Here is a 19,064-nt window from a genome sequence, read left to right on the forward strand (position 1 = left end):
CACACAAAAAAAGTCGGGGGGTGCTCGGTGCGCAACAGGTGTGAGCTCAGGGTTGTTGTACTTCTCCCCCAACCCTCTTTCCTTGCCCACCCTCCTCCCACTGAAGAGGAAGGAGCAGAATGAGATGCTGTGCTTAAAGGAGGAGAAACAGTGGTCCAGGGTTCTGAAAGAGTTCAGCCAAGTCCCCAAGGGTAGGTGATGGCCAGCACCATCTGGCCACCTGAGGGAGGGAGGGTTCCCCGTGGCCTACTGCAGCCCCGTGTCAGGCTGAGGAGTCTTTCCCTGGCCTCTCTCACTTCCCTTTAAACCCACCTTCGCTTTCTCTTTTGCTCCTTAAAGGCCTTCGTTCTGTCCTCTGTTTGTATCCACTCATGCCCCCAAATTCCCTCTCTCTGTTCTTTTCAACCCTAGATTACATTTTCTCTCAGCTGGTTGTTTGATTTGATTTGGATCAAAGCGCCTAACTGGTGAAACTGCTTTTAAGGATGGCTTGTCCAGGCAGGAGGGAGGCTTGGTGCGGAGGTCAGAGCACGAGGGGGTGACCTGGTGTTGACTCCCAGGATTTGAGAGGAGAGAGGAATCCAGGCACGATGTTGTCCCAAGGGGGTGAAGAGAGGCACCCACTGCTTTGGGGAGTGCTCTGTCACGGGGACTCAGAGCCCATGTAGGGTGGGAAGGGTGTCCCTGTGCATGGCCTGGCCTGGCTGTCAGTGCTCAGGTGGGGAGGGTGTTCACAGGGCAGGGCAGTCCAAAATGGGGCTCACCTGAGCACATGGTGCCTCTAGGGTGAGGGGGTCAGTGTGGCAGGAGGCTGTTAAAGACAGTGGGGACCACTTACAGTTAGTGAGAGCGGGAAAGCAACAGGGAACACTAAGTTGTTGTGGTGCAGTTGGAGGCATCTGTATGGACCCACGTTTTTCAGTATAGTTACTGAACCCAATCTAGATGTGAAGTGTGGGTGCATGTATGTGTTTTTATGTACATGTATACCTAGTGCATACTTACGCCCCCTAGAGCTGCCTGTCCATGCTCACCTGGGAGCATGACACCCCAAGAGCAAGGAGTATATTTAGCACCTAGATTTTTGTTTCCACTAAAAGGAATCTGCTCCTTGGGAAGGCTGATTTCAGGGCTGGGGTAGGGAAAGTTCCAGGCTCCTTTCATCCATCTTGTAGTGCCACAGTGCAGGGAAGTACTCAAGAGTGATGGCAGCACATCAGGAAGACAGGGAATCCTTCAGGGGCTTTCACACTTACTCAGGGACAATCTGAGCGTCACAATCAGGATTGTCATGGATCTAACACAGAACAGAGCAGAGCAATCTTGAGTCCATACAGATAGAAACCAACAGGTGAATAACTTATTTGACAAGGAACAGGATATTTTCCTAGTTCCAAACTTAACTCCCCACAAAGGGAAGAGGAACTTTAGAGTGGAGAGCCTTGACAGACGGCACCTTGGCCAGTGAGCAGAGACTGCGACCAGTAATGGGGCAGACAGACATCCTAGGCCACCTGGTAGCCTGTAGAGAGGAGCGTGAAGCATGGCGTCTGTGACTTTCCTGCCTTGTGGACATGTCAGACTCCACAGAGCCAAAGCTGGCTCCCTCATCTCCCTTGCCAGCCCGCTCAGCTGCAGCCGTCCCTGTCACAGGTGATGTCACAGCTGATGGCTGCTCCACCACTGCCACTCTCACGAGGTGGTCTTGGTCATCCCTGAGACCTCTCTCATCCCGCACTGGGCAGCCCTGTTGGCTCTCTCAGAATCTGCTCCCTTTCAGAAGGGGACATTTCTGAGGTTGCCTTCAATTCCGAGGCGCACTGTTTCATAGTTGTGTAAGCAGTGACGGCTGCCATTTTCTGACTTGACCCACCTTGAGGACCCCTTGCCAGCATTTAACTCTGTCCCATCAGCCTTTTATGGATAGTTCTCCTCACAGCTACTCAAGGGCAACAGGGAGCATGGTATTACCTTTTTTTGTATGTCTAGGGCCAATCACAGTACCTAAAGTGCAGTAGATTCTAGAGGATTTTTTAAAAAAATTAATTTGTTTTTGGCTGTGTTGGGTCTTTGTTGCTGCACGCGGGCTTTCTCTAGTTGCGGAGAGCGGGGGCTACTCTTCATTGCGGTGCATGGGCTTCTCATTGCAGTGGCTTCTCTTGTTACGGAGCATGGGCTCTAGGCGCGTGGGCTTCGGTAGTTGCAGCTCACGGGCTCAGTAGTTGTGGCTCGCAGGCTCTAGAGCACAGGCTCAGTAGCTGTGGCGCACAGGCTTAGTTGATCCGTGGCGTGTGGGATCTTCCTGGACCAGGGCTCGAACCTGTGTCCCCCGCATTGGCAGGCGGATTCTTAACCACTTGCACTACGAGGGAAGTCCCTAGAAGGTTTTTGACGTAAGATCCAGTATTATATTTACAGTGACCATATATATTTAGGATTTTCTGGGTCACTTTTGATTTCAAAACTTCATCTGTTTGCCCTCATAAGCTTACTCCTTGGTCAGATTACATCTCCCAGCTTTAGACCTGGAAGCCATGGTTAGCCTTCACTGCTGCGTGCGAGTCAGTGTCATGAGCACCAAGAGAGGAGGGACTGACTTTACCGAGAGGAGCGAGAAGGGAGCCGCTGAGGAGTGCTTCACGGGGCAGATGACGCAGAGGGGACCCGAGGGAGAGGGCCGACTGTGCCCAGGACACGGAGCCAGAAAACCCATTCATGTTGGGGGTACAAGGAGGTTAGATAAGCCTGCCTGTATGTGGGAATCTGTCGTGGCCAGAGGAGCCTGGAAGGGCAAATTGGGAGAGCTGTGCGGGACCTGGAATGGGGAGATCGTGGATGTGGTCTTAATTTTCATGTTTGAAGAAGGAAGGAATGGTAGCGACAGACTTATGAGGACAGAAACGAAGGTTGCTTGAGGCACTGGTGGGTAAGTGCTGGAGATGGCAGTGGGCCTGGGGCGAGGGTGTGTCTCTGTTTTTCCCAGGAAACGTGTTGTCCCGTTCAGCAAAACCCGTTTGTAAGGCTTTTTCTGTGTCTGAACTGAATTGTATTTTTGGTGTGTATCATATGGTCTACATTAAAAAATTTACTAGTGATTTACTGACCAAGGGAGGTTTCATGGTTATTTTCAGCTTTTAAGTAGGAAAACGCTTCTGTTGGTTGCCACAAGATGGCATTGGCCTCAAAGTTACTCTATTAGATGTGTATTTTGAGCGTTTAGTATCATTTTTCCTTATATCTTCTTACATGTATTTTCACGTTCTTTCTACATTAAATTTAATGGAATGAATATTAAATTAGGGTTTCATCTCTAATGTCAGTGAGGTTTCCTTTTCCTTTGCCATTTTAGTCTTTTAAAATAATCTTTAAAAAATTAGGTATAAAACTTTAGACATTTCAGACGTGTAACTGAGAAAGAGAAAGCACCCTGTAGTCCCACTCTCCTAGGAATTGTTATATATTATGCTAGATTTTTTTTTTTTTTTTGCGGTATGCGGGCCTCTCACTGTTGTGGCCTCTCCCGTTGCGGAGCACAGGCTCTGGACGTGCAGGCCCAGCGGCCATGGCGCACGGGCCCAGCCGCTCCACGGCATGTGGGATCTTCCCAGACCGGCGCACGAACCCGTGTCCCCTGCATCGGCAGGTGGACTCTCAACGACTGCGCCACCAGGGAAGCCCTATGCTAGATTTTTAAATGTACCTCTATTTTCCTGTGTGTAATTATGCACTTTGTGGGGGGGGGGGCGGGGGGAGAGCATGTTTTGTATTTATTGTCCATGCTTTTCTTCGTGTTTTTATTTTTAATTTATTTTAGACATCTTTCCATATTAGTACATATTAGAGATATCTCATTTCAAAAAATGACAAAATTGTGTTTTAAATATTGTTTAATGTATCATTCTAATAGTTGCCTACAGTTTACTATATAGTTTATTTAACCTTTACCCATTTTAAGAGATGGTAGACCAATAGGTTTGTAAGTTTCTTCTTCCTGAAATAACCATTTTCACGTAAGTCTTTTTTCATACTGTGTTCACAAGCATTTTTTCAACTGAGCCGGTTTTTGTGTTGCTGTTAGCATATATTGCCATAGTTGTTAATTAAATGCAATTGTGAAATAAATACTTAAATTTAAAATAGGAATGAGACTACAATTTATTCTTCGTAAAATGTGCAAAGTATTCTGTCTCTAGTTTATGTCTGCGTTAGGCCGACTCTTTAGACTTAATGGTTTTTTCACAGAGTAAGTTTTAGAGTTGGTCTAGTTTAACTTCCAGGACCATACGTATATCACTTGTCTTCCAACTACATATACTCAATGAAATGCATATGTAATTCTTTTTGGATTTAAAAAATTTAAGAGTTTTGATTCTATTCTTTTTGAATTACTCCCATATTCTTTGCGTTTTCCAACCACTGGTGACAATGATGCTCTTCTCTTCCAGGTTGTTTCTGAGCACGTTCACTCTAGCAGTTTCAGCTGGGGCAGTTTTGCTTTTACCCTTCTCAATAATCAGCAATGAAATCCTGCTTTCTTTTCCTCAAAACTACTATATTCAGTGGCTAAATGGCTCCCTGATTCATGGTTAGTATATATTGCTTAATATAATCACAATTAATGTTTTAATTTTCTACTGTACTATATTTAAATTTTTTCCTTTTCTTAGTTTCTTTAATAATTGGCATCTTCCTTCAGTAAACCATTTGAGTCTTTAATAAAATCAGAAAACCAGATTTTACTTACTATTCCTATTCGTAGTTAGTTGTGAAATGCTTTTCTATAAGAAGCAGTTTTTATACTGACTGTGATTTTGATAAATACGGTTTCATTTAAATATTTAGCAAGAGAATTTTGGTTTATCTGGATATGTCAGAAGAACTCAACCTCCATTTAGGATCTAAAAAAAAAAACCCACCATAGTTTCTATTTTATTTATTTGCTGTTAGTCATTTCATTTATTTCTTTAGTCATTTCAAAATGCATGATAGAAGGGGGAAAACTCTTTTGTCATGGACAAACTTTAAAATTAATGTGGTTTAAAAAAGTAATGACTTATTTTGGCAACATGGTATATTGCCTTGAAGCAAAATAGACCTGAATTCCAATCTTGGCTCTGTCATTTTCTGGACATTTTTAGTGAGGTAGGACATTTTAATTTTAATTTATAAAATAAATTTAAAAATCGAGTACACATATCTTTTTTATATGTTTCATTGTCTTTTGCCCACTTTTTTCATATTGAATTATGTTATCTCTTTATATGTGAAATACATCAGCTATTTATCAGATTTTTGTAAATATGTTTTTCTAGTTGTTAGTTTACTTTTTAATTTTGTTGTTTTTTGGTTACAGAATTTTTGCATTTTTATGTTGTCCAGTCTTTTTCTTCCTTTGATTTCTCTCTTTTTGTGTTTAGGAGATCCTTTCCCTTCCTGAGATGTGACAAATACTCCTTTTTTTTTCTTGTTCTTTTAAAAATGGTTTTGTTTACACTTAACTGTTTAATCCGTCTGGAGTTTATACAGATAACTGCCTTTTTTCTTACCCATTTGTGTGTGTTTAAAGAAATACATGTTTGCTGTAGAAAATTTGGAAAACAAAATTTACAGTGAAGAAAATTACTATTACTCACAGTCCTACAACCCAGAGAACTACTGTGGATACTGTGACGTAAACCCTTCAATGTTGTGTGAGTGCACATGTGAACACATAACCAAATAAATAATGGAATGGAACCCTACTGTACTCACTGTCGATTTGTCTTTGCACCCATCATCATATAGGGGGGAGGTTTCCATGCCTGAAGTACTTTTCTGTGCTATTTACAATATTGCCTAGAGCCATTATAGTCATGAATTGTTCCCAGTCCTTTAGTTTAAAAAGCTACATTGTACATCTTTACAAATAAATGTTTGTCTTTAGGACAAATTTCTGCAGTTTACTTTCCCAGTAAGCATACTTTAAAGGTTTTTGAAAAGATATTTCCCAATTATTCCTCAGAAAAACTGTCTGATTTTTGCTAGCAGTTCCACTTTTTGCTAGCAGTTCCACTTTCATGTAGTGTGTGAGCGTCTCTATTCCCAAAATGTATCTTCACCAATTTTGGGCGTTAGTTAAAAAAAACCTACCAATTCAATAGATGAGAAATTTCCATTTTTAAATTTACATTTCTTTAATTACTAGTGAGGGTGGACATTTACAAAGCACATTTATAGGTCATTTGTATTTATTTTTTAGTAAATTGCCTCCCTGTATTTCTTTGCCCATTTTTGCGGTGTTCTTAAGTATTAGCTATCTATCAGGTTAATTGCAAACATTTCCTTCCCAATTGTCCTTTAATACTGCTTATCCTGTTTCTTGACAAGAAGAATTTTAACATATTAGTCTATCACATACTTTACACTGGGCTTGTGGTTTCTTTCAGGCTTCAGAGTCATTGATGCTCTGAAGACCCAATGAATTCAGTAAAACTTAGGACTAATTATTAAGTGAATAAAGAGAAATTACTGCATTTTTGTTGCTTAGCAATTGAAAAACTCAAGCAAATTAAGGTTTTTACTGAAATTGATGCAGAAAGTAAGCCATCTGCTGAAAAGTCGCTATGAAAGGCAGGAAACAACCTGGAAAGTAATGGTGAGTTGAAAATATATTTATCAGGATTTTTCTGGTGAATTATTTTTAGGTGACAGTGCTGTGTGTTATTAACCTATACATAGATAATATATGATTTACAAATGTTTTTTGCATATGTTGTCTGAAACGTTTGTCGAAGACTATTCCCTCTGGCCCTAGCTTTCTGTAAGGCTCTGGGTTCTGTGGGCATACGTTTTTGAGGGTTGAGCTCCAGGTGTTTTCACTAGCAGTGCAGGCGGTCTCAGGCCAGGCTAACTAGTATTATGAGTGACCTGGCCTTTGTTTCCAGTTTTACTAAAAAGAAATTGTATGATATACTTACTGACCTTCAAATACTCTAAATCAGAGCCATTTCTTTTATTCTGTTTATGGACTGGAAGTGAGAGCTACCAGTATATGACATGCTATCTATTTAATGCTGGCGGCATTAACCTTGGAAGTAAATGTATTTGTTTGTGTTGGTTGTCTTTCTCATTATAATGTTAGGGGTGTAAGCTCACGCATTGTGCCTTGTTTATAAATCAGGGCTTGGAACAGTGCTTCCCACGTAGTGGTAGCCCAGCAAACATCTGTTGAGTGAGTAGATAAACTGTAAACAATAACTTTAACCTCCAGGGAACCACATCAGCTGAAAGTTGGGGAGCTAGAGCCCTCTAAGTTATATCATTGCTTCTAGATGTATTCTCAGAAATCGGTCTTGGGAAGCCTAAGCTGTCAGCTCTGGACATTGTTCTTGAGGGTTTTATGACCCCTGACTTTGTTTCTGCTTCTAATTTTTTGGTAGATCTGTATCCTTTACTGCATGTAGTGAATTTCGTAAAGCTTCCTATTTATCTTTCTCTTCTGAATTCATAGTTTTTTTTTTTAACCTTGTGGATGGCATCCAAGGGTGTGTTTATTTCCTCAGGTTGTCTTGGGGTTGAAGACTTGTCAACCTCAGATATGCTTGCTTCTTTGCTTTTAAAAAATTATAACAATTAATGGGGCCAAACTGTCATAATGGAGACCCAGGAGAGCCCATGGGATATAGTTCTAGTATGAGTTTGAAGGCCTCAGTGGTGACAGTAGCCAGGTCAGCTTTGGAGAGTGTAAGTCTGTGTCGCTGAGCCTATGCATAACCTCCATCCCTGCCACCATGGCCACTTTTTTCATGAGCTCATTGGGTGATTACAGGGGTGGCTTGGAAAAGAGGTTGACTGGTATCTGTAGAACTAGGATAAGCTAACTCTATCCACTTTAATATTAAAATCCTCTGCTGAGGTCCCCCTTTAATGAGCAGTCACATGGGATACCAATATCTTCACCTTTTTCTTTTTTCCCATTTTGAGTGGTCTATCTGCATACCTCTTCTCCAAATTTCCTTGTTACCAATTTTCCAATCATGTTCCTTCCAAGTCCCCAGCCATCCAGCCAAGCCATATGAATATATAATTGCATGTCTGGCCATTTTTCCAAGCAAAGTCCTGTCCACCAGGAGGATTCCCGTTCACCACTGTCCTTTGGAGATGTCCCAAGGAGGGCTGTAGTGCTGCAGCTGTCCACTTGGGGGCGGTGTCTGCATATTGTGCAGAACTGTCTGTGAGTCAGGCCCAGACTTCCCTTCCTCTGCCAGCCGATCCGGAGGAATCCCCACGAGGCCAGGGGAGATAAAGCAGAGCAGCAGGAGTGGGGACCGTGGGTATCTGGGCCACTTCTTTTTTTTTTTTTTTAAATTTTTTTTAAGTCTTTATTGAATTTGTTACCATATTGCTTCTGTTTTATATTTTGTTTTTTTGTCCGTGAGGCATGTGGGATCTTAGCTCCCCGACCAGGGATCGAACCCACATCCCTTGCATTGGAAGGTGAAGTTTTAACCACTGGACCGCCAGGGAAGTCCCAGGGCCACTTCTTCATGTGACTTACTTGTGCCTGCGGGCCCGCTTGGGTGTGATCATGTATACACCACCTCCATCTGACTTTGGGATGTTGCTGTGCACGCCCACATTATGGCTTGGTGGGCCGGATAAAGATAACACCATCTCATGATGGGCAGCTCAGGTCGCATGGTAGCTTGGTGGCCCATGGTCAAGCCTCTGCTAAGGCCCAACAGCAAACCAATAGCTGTTTCTCAGAAGGAAGGTAGTTAACTGTAGGGGATGACAGGGCTTTGCTCCAAAATCCTAAGAGCCTTTGCTGTGATTCACCTCTAGGGGCTGCCAAAGGCTCCGAACTGCATACTCTCTGCTGCCGATGCTTCCGGCACCATTGGATCTGCTGGATCATAAGGCCAAGGGCGGAGCAGCTTGCATAGCTGCCTGGAGCTGCAGAGCTGCAAAGCCTTCTCTTGTTCTGGGCCCCACTCAAAACCAGCAGCTTTTTGGGTCACTCAGTAAATGGGCTAGAATAACACAACCAAGTGAGGAATATGTTGCCTCCCAAATTCAAAGAAGCCCACTGAGCATTGTGCCTCTGTTTTGGTTGTAGGAGAGGCCAGATGCAGCAGTCCTTAGAAGGAATATCTTGACATGGCCCACACCACTGGATCCCTAGAAAATTCACTGAAATAGAAGGCTCCTGAATTTTTGTTAGATTTATTTCCCACCCTCTGATATGAAAATGTCTTACCGATTAGAGTGGTGGCTACTTCTCACTCACTCGGTCTCATTAGCATACTGTCATCAATGTAGTGGAGCGACGTGCAATCTTCTGGAAGGGAATGGTGATCAAGATCCCTGCAAACTAAATTGTGACATAGGTCCAGAGGGGCGGTATATCCCTGAGTTAGGACAGTGAAGGTGTATTGCTTGCCTTGCCAGCTGGAAGCAAAATGCTTCTGGTGGGCCTTATGGACAGGGATGGAGAAAAAAAAGCATTTGTCACATCAGTAGCCGCATACCAGGTACCAGGAGATGTGTTCATTTACCCTAGCAACGAAACCAAGTCTGCTGCGGCAGCTACAATTAGAGTCACCACCTGGTTAAGCTTACGAGAATCCACTGTCATTCTTCAGGATCCGTCTTTCTTGGGGATGTGGGAATCACTACCCCTCATCTTTCAAGTCCTTGATGGCTGCGCTAATCCCTGCATTACCTTCAGGAATGTGGGATTTCTTTTGGGTTACTATTTTCCTAGTTAGAGGCAGTTCTAGTGGCCTCTGTTTGGCCTTTCTTACTATAATAGCCCTTTCTCCACAGGTCAGGGAACCATTGTGGGGATTCTGCCTGCTTTTGAGCGTATCCATTCCAATTGTGCATTCCAGAGCTGGGGAAAGAACCCAGAACAGGTTCAGGGACCCACTGTGAGACGTGTGAGACCTGAGCTGAAACTCTCCTGACCACCTGACCTCCACAAGCCCCTGCTCTGACTGGGGTGATGTTTTGGGTCCCCTGGAGATAGTGTCAGTTCAGAGCCAGATATGTTTTGTGAATTTGTGCTAAAGTCTGTGAGGACTGGGAACATGTCTTAAATTCTCTTAATCTCCCATGAGGCACCTGTCCCAGTTCTTGCACACTGAAAATGTTCAATAATGATTCATTGATTGGATGAGTAATAGTTATTAATTGTATCATTAGGAATACTTTGGTAAAAGTAGACTTACTCTGAAAAGCAATTTAATGGCTTATTCTAAAAATTATCAATATGGAACGATTGTGCCGTTAATGTATGACTCACATGAGGATTAGATGCTAAAATATGTGTCAATAATGCTTTGGTATGTGTAAATATATTCAGTTTGGCTTAAGTACAGTGTTTGGATCTTGGACATGTGTTTGAAATGTTATGTGTTAACTATATTACCTTGGAATGCCACGTCACTTCTCTGGGCTAGAATTAATAAATTACATTAATAAATAATAATATAGTTTATTATAGGATGATACAGAAGGGGCAGATATGGCAAATTAAAATGATGGCTAGAATTTGTATTGTTATTTTTATTATTATAATTTATTATTAGAATTAAAATAGAAAAAGCATAAAAAATTGACAGAAAAAAGAAAGTATTCACTTTCTGTATCTTGACTACTGTTAAAAACATATGGAACTCTTTAGTTCCATAAATTAAAAAATCATGATTCACCTGCTTAATGGGTTTTCCTTTTTGAGTGATGAGAATGTTTTGGAACTAGATAAAGGTAGTGGTTGCACAACATTGCGAATGCACTAATGCTACTGAATTATTCATTTTAAAATGGTAATTTTATGTATGTGAGTTTAAAATTAATATAAAAAGGAAACCGATACATCTTGGGGTATAATTAAGTTGTAGCCTTAAATAAAATAAGGAAATAATTCTTCAGTTTTTGAGGTATTTTCTCTCAGTGGGGCCCAGTTTTTGCTAAGCTGTCCATACTCACTTGTGACCAGACAGAGACACACATTTAGAACATGATTGCCCATTTTAAGATTCAGCCTGTTAAAAGATAACCACAGTGAATCTGACTTGACTTTGCAAGGTGTGTGTGCTTTATTTTGATTCGTCAACATGAATAGCCAATATGCTGTTTTGGACATGATGAAGGAACAGTACAAAATCCATCTTTGTTTTATACATTTTCAAGTCCCACAGAAGGTCAGAAAATTCGAACTTTTAGACTGTAAGCAATTAAACTTAAAAAAATGAAAACTAAGTATTATGTTTACTTATGTATAAATATTAAATCAAAAGTCAGTTCTTAGGATATTTTAAGGAACCATTGTTAATTAAATGTTACTAACAATTTCTAGTTAATTGGTCTCAATAGTTCAGTGATTTGTTATAATGTGCATCACTATAGTTACTGCATATTTATTGTTTATAATAGTAAAAATAAAAAACAGTCTACGTAGGAAATTTGCTTAATTAAATTTTGGTAGATCCAAACAGTGGAATGCTTTTTTGACCATTATAGATGATGATGATGATGATGGTGTAGATGAGTATTTGTTGATATAGAAAAATGTTGAAAAAAATGTTTTTCTCTGGGTGGTGGGATTATATGATATAAAAAATTTATATTAACGAAGTTTGTTTTGGCGCTTGCCTTGTATAATATTTCTATAGTAGATGTGTACTGCTTTTTTGTTATAAGAAAAAACTTTAAAAATTTAATAGCTTATTGCTAAAATCGTTCTTTTTGGTTTTTTTCCCTTCTAAGTGCATAACCAAAAGCTATTTTAATTCTGAAGTTCTCACAATACTCACTATTCAAAAGCAAACTTGCAGTCTTTCCTTTAAAGTTTATGCTTTCTTCATAGCATTTTAAAAATTATATGTCACTTTTTGACAATTGGATTAGATCCTTAATTCCAGTGAAATATTGGTTTTAACTTAGTTTTGTTATTTTGGAAATTATTGAATATGGCTGAACTTGGATTAATTTTCTTATTTAAGTTCATGAAGTTTTTTGTCTGTGTGGTTAAAAAGTGATAGATTATTTGCTTCCTAGTGTTGTATATTGTATTGAAATATTTTGTGACTCCAGCAGATGGAGCTAGAAGGTAATGCATCCATTGGGGATCTGGCAATTCAGTTGGGTTTGCTTGGGTTTTAGACGAATCATTCTGGGATTATTAAATAACTTTTAAGTTTACATACCTCTTTTGGGGATAGACATTGAATATCTTTCAAAAAGATTGTCATTGAAGCTGATTTAGATAAACTACAAGGTTTCTGAATTTTTAGGGTTCTACTACCATGTCGGAGAGCACATAATTTTAGCTTTCTGAAGTAGAGAAATTTAGCTAACATTTCTTTTTATTTTACAAATTAATAATATATAATATAATAAAAGTGGTGGTAGTATGTATTTATGTGTATTAGCTCTAATTTTTAATTTTGGAATGTTTTATCAAAATTGTAGAATATTCTTAAGGGATATTTATGTGTGTATGTCTGATGTATGTTTGCAAAATGCTGGAAACTTACTAAGTTGTACACAGTTTCCAAGAATAAAATGGCAACTTAGGAGTGTACAGTAGCTTTATTATTTTTCTATATATTAAATGTTCTTCTCATAGTAACTTTAACCTTCTTATATGTTGCAAACTTGATAATTAAATTAGCATAAGCTGAGTCTGAAGCTTTCACACATATTCTGGCTAATAAAACTTAATTTTTTGCATTGAATTATTTAGACTGAAAAAAGCTGGTTATTTACATAGATGATTATACTGTTACGTAGTATGTTAACTCTCAGATTCTTTGTGTTAAGTGAATTTTTCTTGCAAAAGTAAATATGGTGGAGGTTACATCTCTTTTTGCAATTGTGGTTGATAAGACCATCAGCAGTAATGTTGAATCTCCTGGAAAAAGGGAAGTGGGGAAAATCAAAAAAATTTTTAAATTGTATGTATTATATATAAAGTTCAGTATATAAAAGAAGGTATCTAATTTCATTGCAAACTTAAATGAGTCGTTATTCAGAATCTTTGTGATCATCCTGATCATTTTCTTCACTTGTTCAGCAGATTGCTGCTTGATAATATCTGTTGATAAAGATTTCTTTATATAAATTTTCATAACTATCTTCATTTTAAGTAGGTTGGTTAGTCAGAATAGATATGTTTACTGATTTGTGATCTTTTGCCTAAGGCAGACTTTTGTTTTTTAACTTTTTATTTCCAGAGAAGAATTTGAATTTGTATTTTTCACTACATGAAAGGGACACATATGATTAGAAAGATAAATTCTGGAAGTATGTATATTTAGAGCTCAATAACAATAATAAAGCCTGTTTTTTACCATGGATGATAATTGATTGTTTCAAATTTCAAAACCTAAGTAAATTTTTTTCCTCCAATTATAAAATTATAATGAAGCATTCAGGGGTTTGTATTCATGGTTGCAACTATTTAAGAGCAATGTTTGAAGCCCCCTGCCACGCGATAGCGATAATTTGTGATTTTGCAGAGGCTAGAATATGAATTGTGCTTAGTGCGGCTAGAAAATAAATAAGCTGAGATCTGTGGCTGATGAGGGGCCCAGCTAGCATCTCCACCTCAATTAAGCTTTGCCGTTCTCTGCCTTTTCTTAGGCATTTTGTGGGGAAGTTATATGACATAGTGAGGTGAAGGATTTTGAGTTTCACAAAGGAGTTTAAATTTGTGTCTTTGTGTGCTCCTTATAGAAAACTTAGAATATGTAGGCCAGTGAGAAGAAAAAATCATCCGTAATTCCACTACATTCACACTGTTAATAATTTGGTATATTTCTTTGCAATTTATTTTCTGTGCCTATTTTTTGTCATTGTTCTCATATATTTTTCATGTCATATAAGTATACAGATTGTTGTTATATAAGTTTTTTTTGGTGTAATTAATGAGAATCATTCTTTAAGGAAAGGGCTGAAACCTAATTTTAGCTGTAACTCATATCACCTTTTTGTCTATCTGGTCTGATTGCTGATGTGCATTGGAGTTTTACAGGGTTTTGGACCATTTGCATGATGTTGAGACAGGGCGGGGAGAGGCACTGACATTAATTTAACATTTTTGTATGTTATTTCTCTTCTGCTGTTCACACGTGATCTATGAGTTATGTTATAGCCCATTTTATACATGAGGAAACAGGACGACAGAGTTGAAGTCCCTTTTCCAGGTCACGTATAGCTGATAGTTGCAAACCCAGGCTGATCAGACATAAAGTGCCCCTCACTTAGACATCTGCTGCCACATCTTCACAGTGTGAATCCCTTGTTGTGCACTAAGTACACAGAATACATTTAATATTTTATTGAAGTTGGATTTGTTAAAACCTTTTTGTATTTGAAAGATGTTTTGGTATCGTAACGCTTGGGTGTACATGTACACAAAAATATAAACAAATGTAGAAGTGATAGTTCTGTTTAGTTAGTTAGTTAGTTAGTTCTGACAAACTGGTCAGAAACTCAACTAAGCATTTTGTTTTACACAGATGGGTAGAATTAATGGGCTGTCATATTCTCAGTTTAAAACATTTCCCTTAGTAAAATCTTATGAAACTGATGTTCTCTTTTTGGTAAACAAACAAAAGGCCCTCAGCTTAGGGTCTCATGGGCTGAGATTAAGGTTTTCACAGATTTGTTTTCTTTATTGGAGGCTCTGGGGAAGAATTTGCTTCGAAGTTCATTCAGGTTGTTGGCTGAATTTGGTTCTTTGTGGTTGTAAGACAGGCCCCCATTTCCTTGCTAGCTGTTAGTCAGGTGCCAATCTTTGCCCTATAGGCTGTCTGCCTCTTTTCTCAGGTTTTCCATGTGATGCCCCCTCCAGCAAAGTTGTGTCCAGTTCCTCCCTGTCTTACCCTTCTGCTGCATCTCTGACTCCTCTTAGAGAAAATTCTCTGCTTTTAAGGGCTCCTTTGGTTAGGTTGTACCCACCTGGCTAATCCAAGATGGTTTCCCCCTCTCTCTTTATTAAGGTCCATAGCCTTAATTATATCTGCAACATCCTTTTTTGCCATGTATGTTGGGTTGAAAAGTGTTTTCCCCAAATTCGTGTCCATTTAGAACCTCAGAACGTAACCTTATTTGGAAATAATATCTTTGCTGATGTAATTAGTAAAATAAGGTCATAATGGATTAGGGTGGGCCCTAGTCCAATAACTAGTATCCTTATAAGAATATAAAACAGAGACATACACAGGGGAGGAATGTGAAGACAAAGGCAGAGATTGGAGTGATGAATCTGCAAGCCCAGGAGTGCCCCGTGTTACAGGCAGCCACCTCTAAGGAAGGGTTCTTCCCTAGAGCCTCCAGAAGGACTGTGGTCCTGCTGGCACCTTGATTTTGGACTTCTAGCCTCCACAACTGTGAGAGAATAAATTTCTGTTGTTTGAAGGCACCCAGTTTGCGGTACTTTGTTACAGAAGCCCCAGAAAACGAATATACCTTGTAACATATTCACTAATATACTGTATAACAATTCCAGGGATTAAGGCATGGATATCTTTGGGGGTTCACTCTGCCTACCATGAGACCAGCTGAGTACAAAGCAGGAAAATACAGCCCACAATGAAGAGAACAATCAGTCAAAACTTACAGTTGCCGCAGATTCAGAATCAGTAGACAAGAGCATTGAAACATTTCTTGTAAGTATTTCATATGTTCCAGAAGCTGGAGGAAAGACTGAACATAACTGAACATATTGAGACATAAAAGATGTAAAAAAAGAACCAAATAAACTTCTAGAGATGAAACCTGTAATACCTGACATGAAAATATATTGGATGGGATAAAAGCAAATTAGATATTTTTGCAGAAGAGATTAGTGAACTCTCAGACATAGCAATAGAAAACAGTCTAAAAAAGAAACAAAAAAATGACTGAAAAACTGACCAGGGCATCAGTGATATAATTGATGTTCCTAAAAGACAGAGGGTTAAGAAAAATATTTGAAAAACGGATGGCAGAAATAGTTCAAGATTAGATGAAAACTGTAAACCCTCTTATCCAAGAAGCTCAACTAACCCTAGTGACAGGAGACCTGCCAAGATACATCATCAGATTGGTCAAAACCAGTGATACGGCGAAATCTTAAAAGCATTCAGAGAAAAAGACATAAAGTACAGAAGAGCAATGATGCGAATTCCAGCATATTTCTTGTGGGAAAAAAATGCAAGCCAGATGGCAGGGTAGCAACATCTTTAAAGTACCGGAAAAAGAAAGCCCCACCAACCTAGTTCTATATCCAGTGAAAATATTTTTCCAAAACAAAGTCAAAATAAAGACAGTGTCAGATATACAAAAGGTGAAAGTTCATCACCACAGACCTATACTACCAAAAATAAGGGACATCCTTTAGGCAGAGGCAAATTGGTAGAAGATAGAAATCTGGATCTGTGAAACAGAACAAAGATCACTAGAAGTGGCGAATTTGAGGGTAAATATAAAAGAGTATTTCTATATCATATAAATCTTATTAAAAGAGAATTGGCTCTTTAAATAAAAAATAGTAACAGTAAATTGTGAGTTTTATAATGTGCAAGTAAAAGCACACGACAACAATAATGCAAGGGCAGGAGGAAAGAAATGGCAATAGACTGTTGTAAGGTTCTTAGGCTGTACATGAAGTGTTGTAGTACCTCTTTTTTTTTTTTTTTTTTTTTTGCGGTACGTGGGCCTCTCACTGCTGTGGCTTCTCCCGTTGCGGAGCACAGGCTCCGGACGCGCAGGCTCAGCGGCCATGGCTCACGGGCCCAGCCGCTCCGCGACATGTGGGATCTTCCCAGACCGGGGCATGAACCCGCGTCCCCTGCATCGGCAGGTGGACTCTCAACTACTGTGCCACCAGGGAAGCCCAGAAACTCACTTTAAATGTAAACACACACATAGGTTAACAGCAATAGGAGCAAAAAGATTTACTATAATAATTCTAATGAAAAGGAAGATGGTATAGGTATATTATTATCAGAAAAGGGTAAGGAATGTTATCAGGCATAAAGAAGATCATTTCATAATGATGCAGGTGTTCATTCATCAAAAGAACATAGTAATAAACGTTACCTATTATCTACCTATCTACCTAAAAAATACCGTTTATTAAATACCTATTAAATACATGAAGCAAAAACTTACAGAAATGAAAGGATTAATAGTCAAAATCACAATTCAGATATATCACTATCCCCTTTTCAGTAATTGATAGAACAAATAGCCAGGAAAAAATTAAGGATTTTTAACACTTAACTAACTTGGCCTAATTTGTATTTATGGAACACTCAGCCCAACAATAGTGAAATACACATTCTTTTCAAGTACTCTGGGAACATTTACCAAGAAAACCATATTCTGTGCCATGAAACAAGTGTCAGTATTTTAAGTCATATAAGATATGCTCTCTAACAACAGTGAAGTTAAATGGGAAATCAGTGAGTGACAGCAGCATATCTAGAAAATCCCTCAAGTATTAGGTATCTAAATAACATACTTCACAATAACTCTTAGGTCAGAGAAGAAATCAAAAGGGAAATTTGAAAGTACTTTGAACTCAATGAAAATGAAAATAAAACATTCCAAAATTTATAGCACAAAGATACCTATTTTAGAAAAGAAAAAAAGATCTTAAATTAATTCCTACATCTTCCACCATAAGAAACTAGAAAAAGGAGAGCAAATGAATCCCAAAGTAAGAGGATGGGAAATAAAAAAAGATGAGAGGAGAAAGGAACAAAATAAAAAACAGAAAATGTAGAGAAAATCAATGAGAGGATCAATAATATTGATAAGACTTTAGCCAGATTGATCAGAAAAAAAAAAGATACCAGTTATCAATATCAGGAATGAGAGATGTGATATCACTACAGATTCTACAGCTGTTAAAAGCATATAGTGCATATTATGAACACCTTTATGCCAATAAATTCAAGAACTTAGAGAAATGGAAAAATTCTTTGAAAGGCAAAAACTACTGAAACCCTCTCAGACATTGTGGAAATGTTGCAAACATTCTCACAAAACTCTAGGCTAAGAAGACTTCATTTTCAGTCCTCCCAAATATTTAAGGAAGAAATAATGCCAATTCTACACAGCCTTTTTAAGAAAATTGAAAATGAGGGAATACTTCCTAAGTCTGAGGCCAGCATTACCCTGATACCAAAACCAGACAGACATACATGAAAACTATTGAAGAATATCCCTCATGAATATAGATGCATAAATTTTAAACAAAATTTTAGCAAATCAAATATAACAATAAATAAAAAGGGTAATACGTCATGACTTTTGACAAAATCAATGAATTTAATTTACCATATGCACATACTAAAAAAGAAAATTCATATGGTCATCATAATATACACAGAAAAAGCATATGACAGAATTCAATGTCCATTCCTGATAAAATCTCTCAGCAAATTAGGCATGAAAGGGAGTTCCCTCATCCTAATAAAGAGCATCTATGAAAACCCTACAGGTAACATCATACTTAATAGTGAAAAGCTGAATGCTTTTTTCCCTGAGATCCCCTCTTACCACTTCTGTTCAACATGGTTCTGGGGATTTTTAAAGAATAAAGGACATTGAGATTGGAAAGGAAAAAGTAAAACTCTCTGTTAACAGATTATATGACTATATAGAAATTCTGATGGAATCTATTATAGGAAAGCTATTAGAACTAATAAGTGAATTTTGCAAGGTTGCAAAGATACAAGATCAATATATAAAACTCCATTGCATTTCTGTATGCTAGCAATGGATAACTGGAAATTGATATAAAAACCAGTGCCGTTTATATACAGTAGAATCAAAAATATGAAATGCTTAGGGATGTGCGAGACCTGTATACTGTAAACTAGGAAACGCTGCTGAGGAAAATTAAAGCATACTGTGATAAATGGAGAGAAGTGCCGTGTTCATAGATTAGAAGACAGTCCTGTAGAGATGTTAGTTCTCCCCAAATTGATCTATAGATTCAACACAATCTTAGTCAAAATACCAGGATGAGTTTTTTGTAGAAATTGAAAAGCTGATGTAAGATTTTAGATGGGAATTCAAAC

General features: G+C 38.6%; 1 protein-coding gene across 8 annotated transcripts in view; it reads left to right on the forward strand.

Annotated features, from left to right (window-relative positions):
* LMBR1 (limb development membrane protein 1) overlaps positions 1–19,064 on the forward strand; it is a 160,728-nt gene that overhangs the window by 28,583 nt on the left and 113,081 nt on the right. For 6 of the 8 annotated variants that reach the window (XM_027101379.1, XM_027101381.1, XM_027101380.1 and 3 more), the window contains exon 4: positions 4,446–4,585. The exons of 1 other annotated variant lie outside the window; for it this stretch is intronic. In XM_027101379.1, coding sequence (XP_026957180.1) covers positions 4,446–4,585 — 140 coding nt within the window. Of the gene's footprint in view, positions 1–4,445; positions 4,586–19,064 lie in introns of those variants that run through there. One more of the 8 variants, XM_027101384.1, reaches the window with a different exon arrangement.

Source organism: Aethalodelphis obliquidens, unplaced genomic scaffold (assembly GCF_003676395.1).
Source record: "Aethalodelphis obliquidens isolate GAN/ISIS:26980383/991018 unplaced genomic scaffold, ASM367639v1 scaffold5, whole genome shotgun sequence".
In the NCBI taxonomy this organism is placed as follows: domain Eukaryota; kingdom Metazoa; phylum Chordata; class Mammalia; order Artiodactyla; family Delphinidae; genus Aethalodelphis; species Aethalodelphis obliquidens.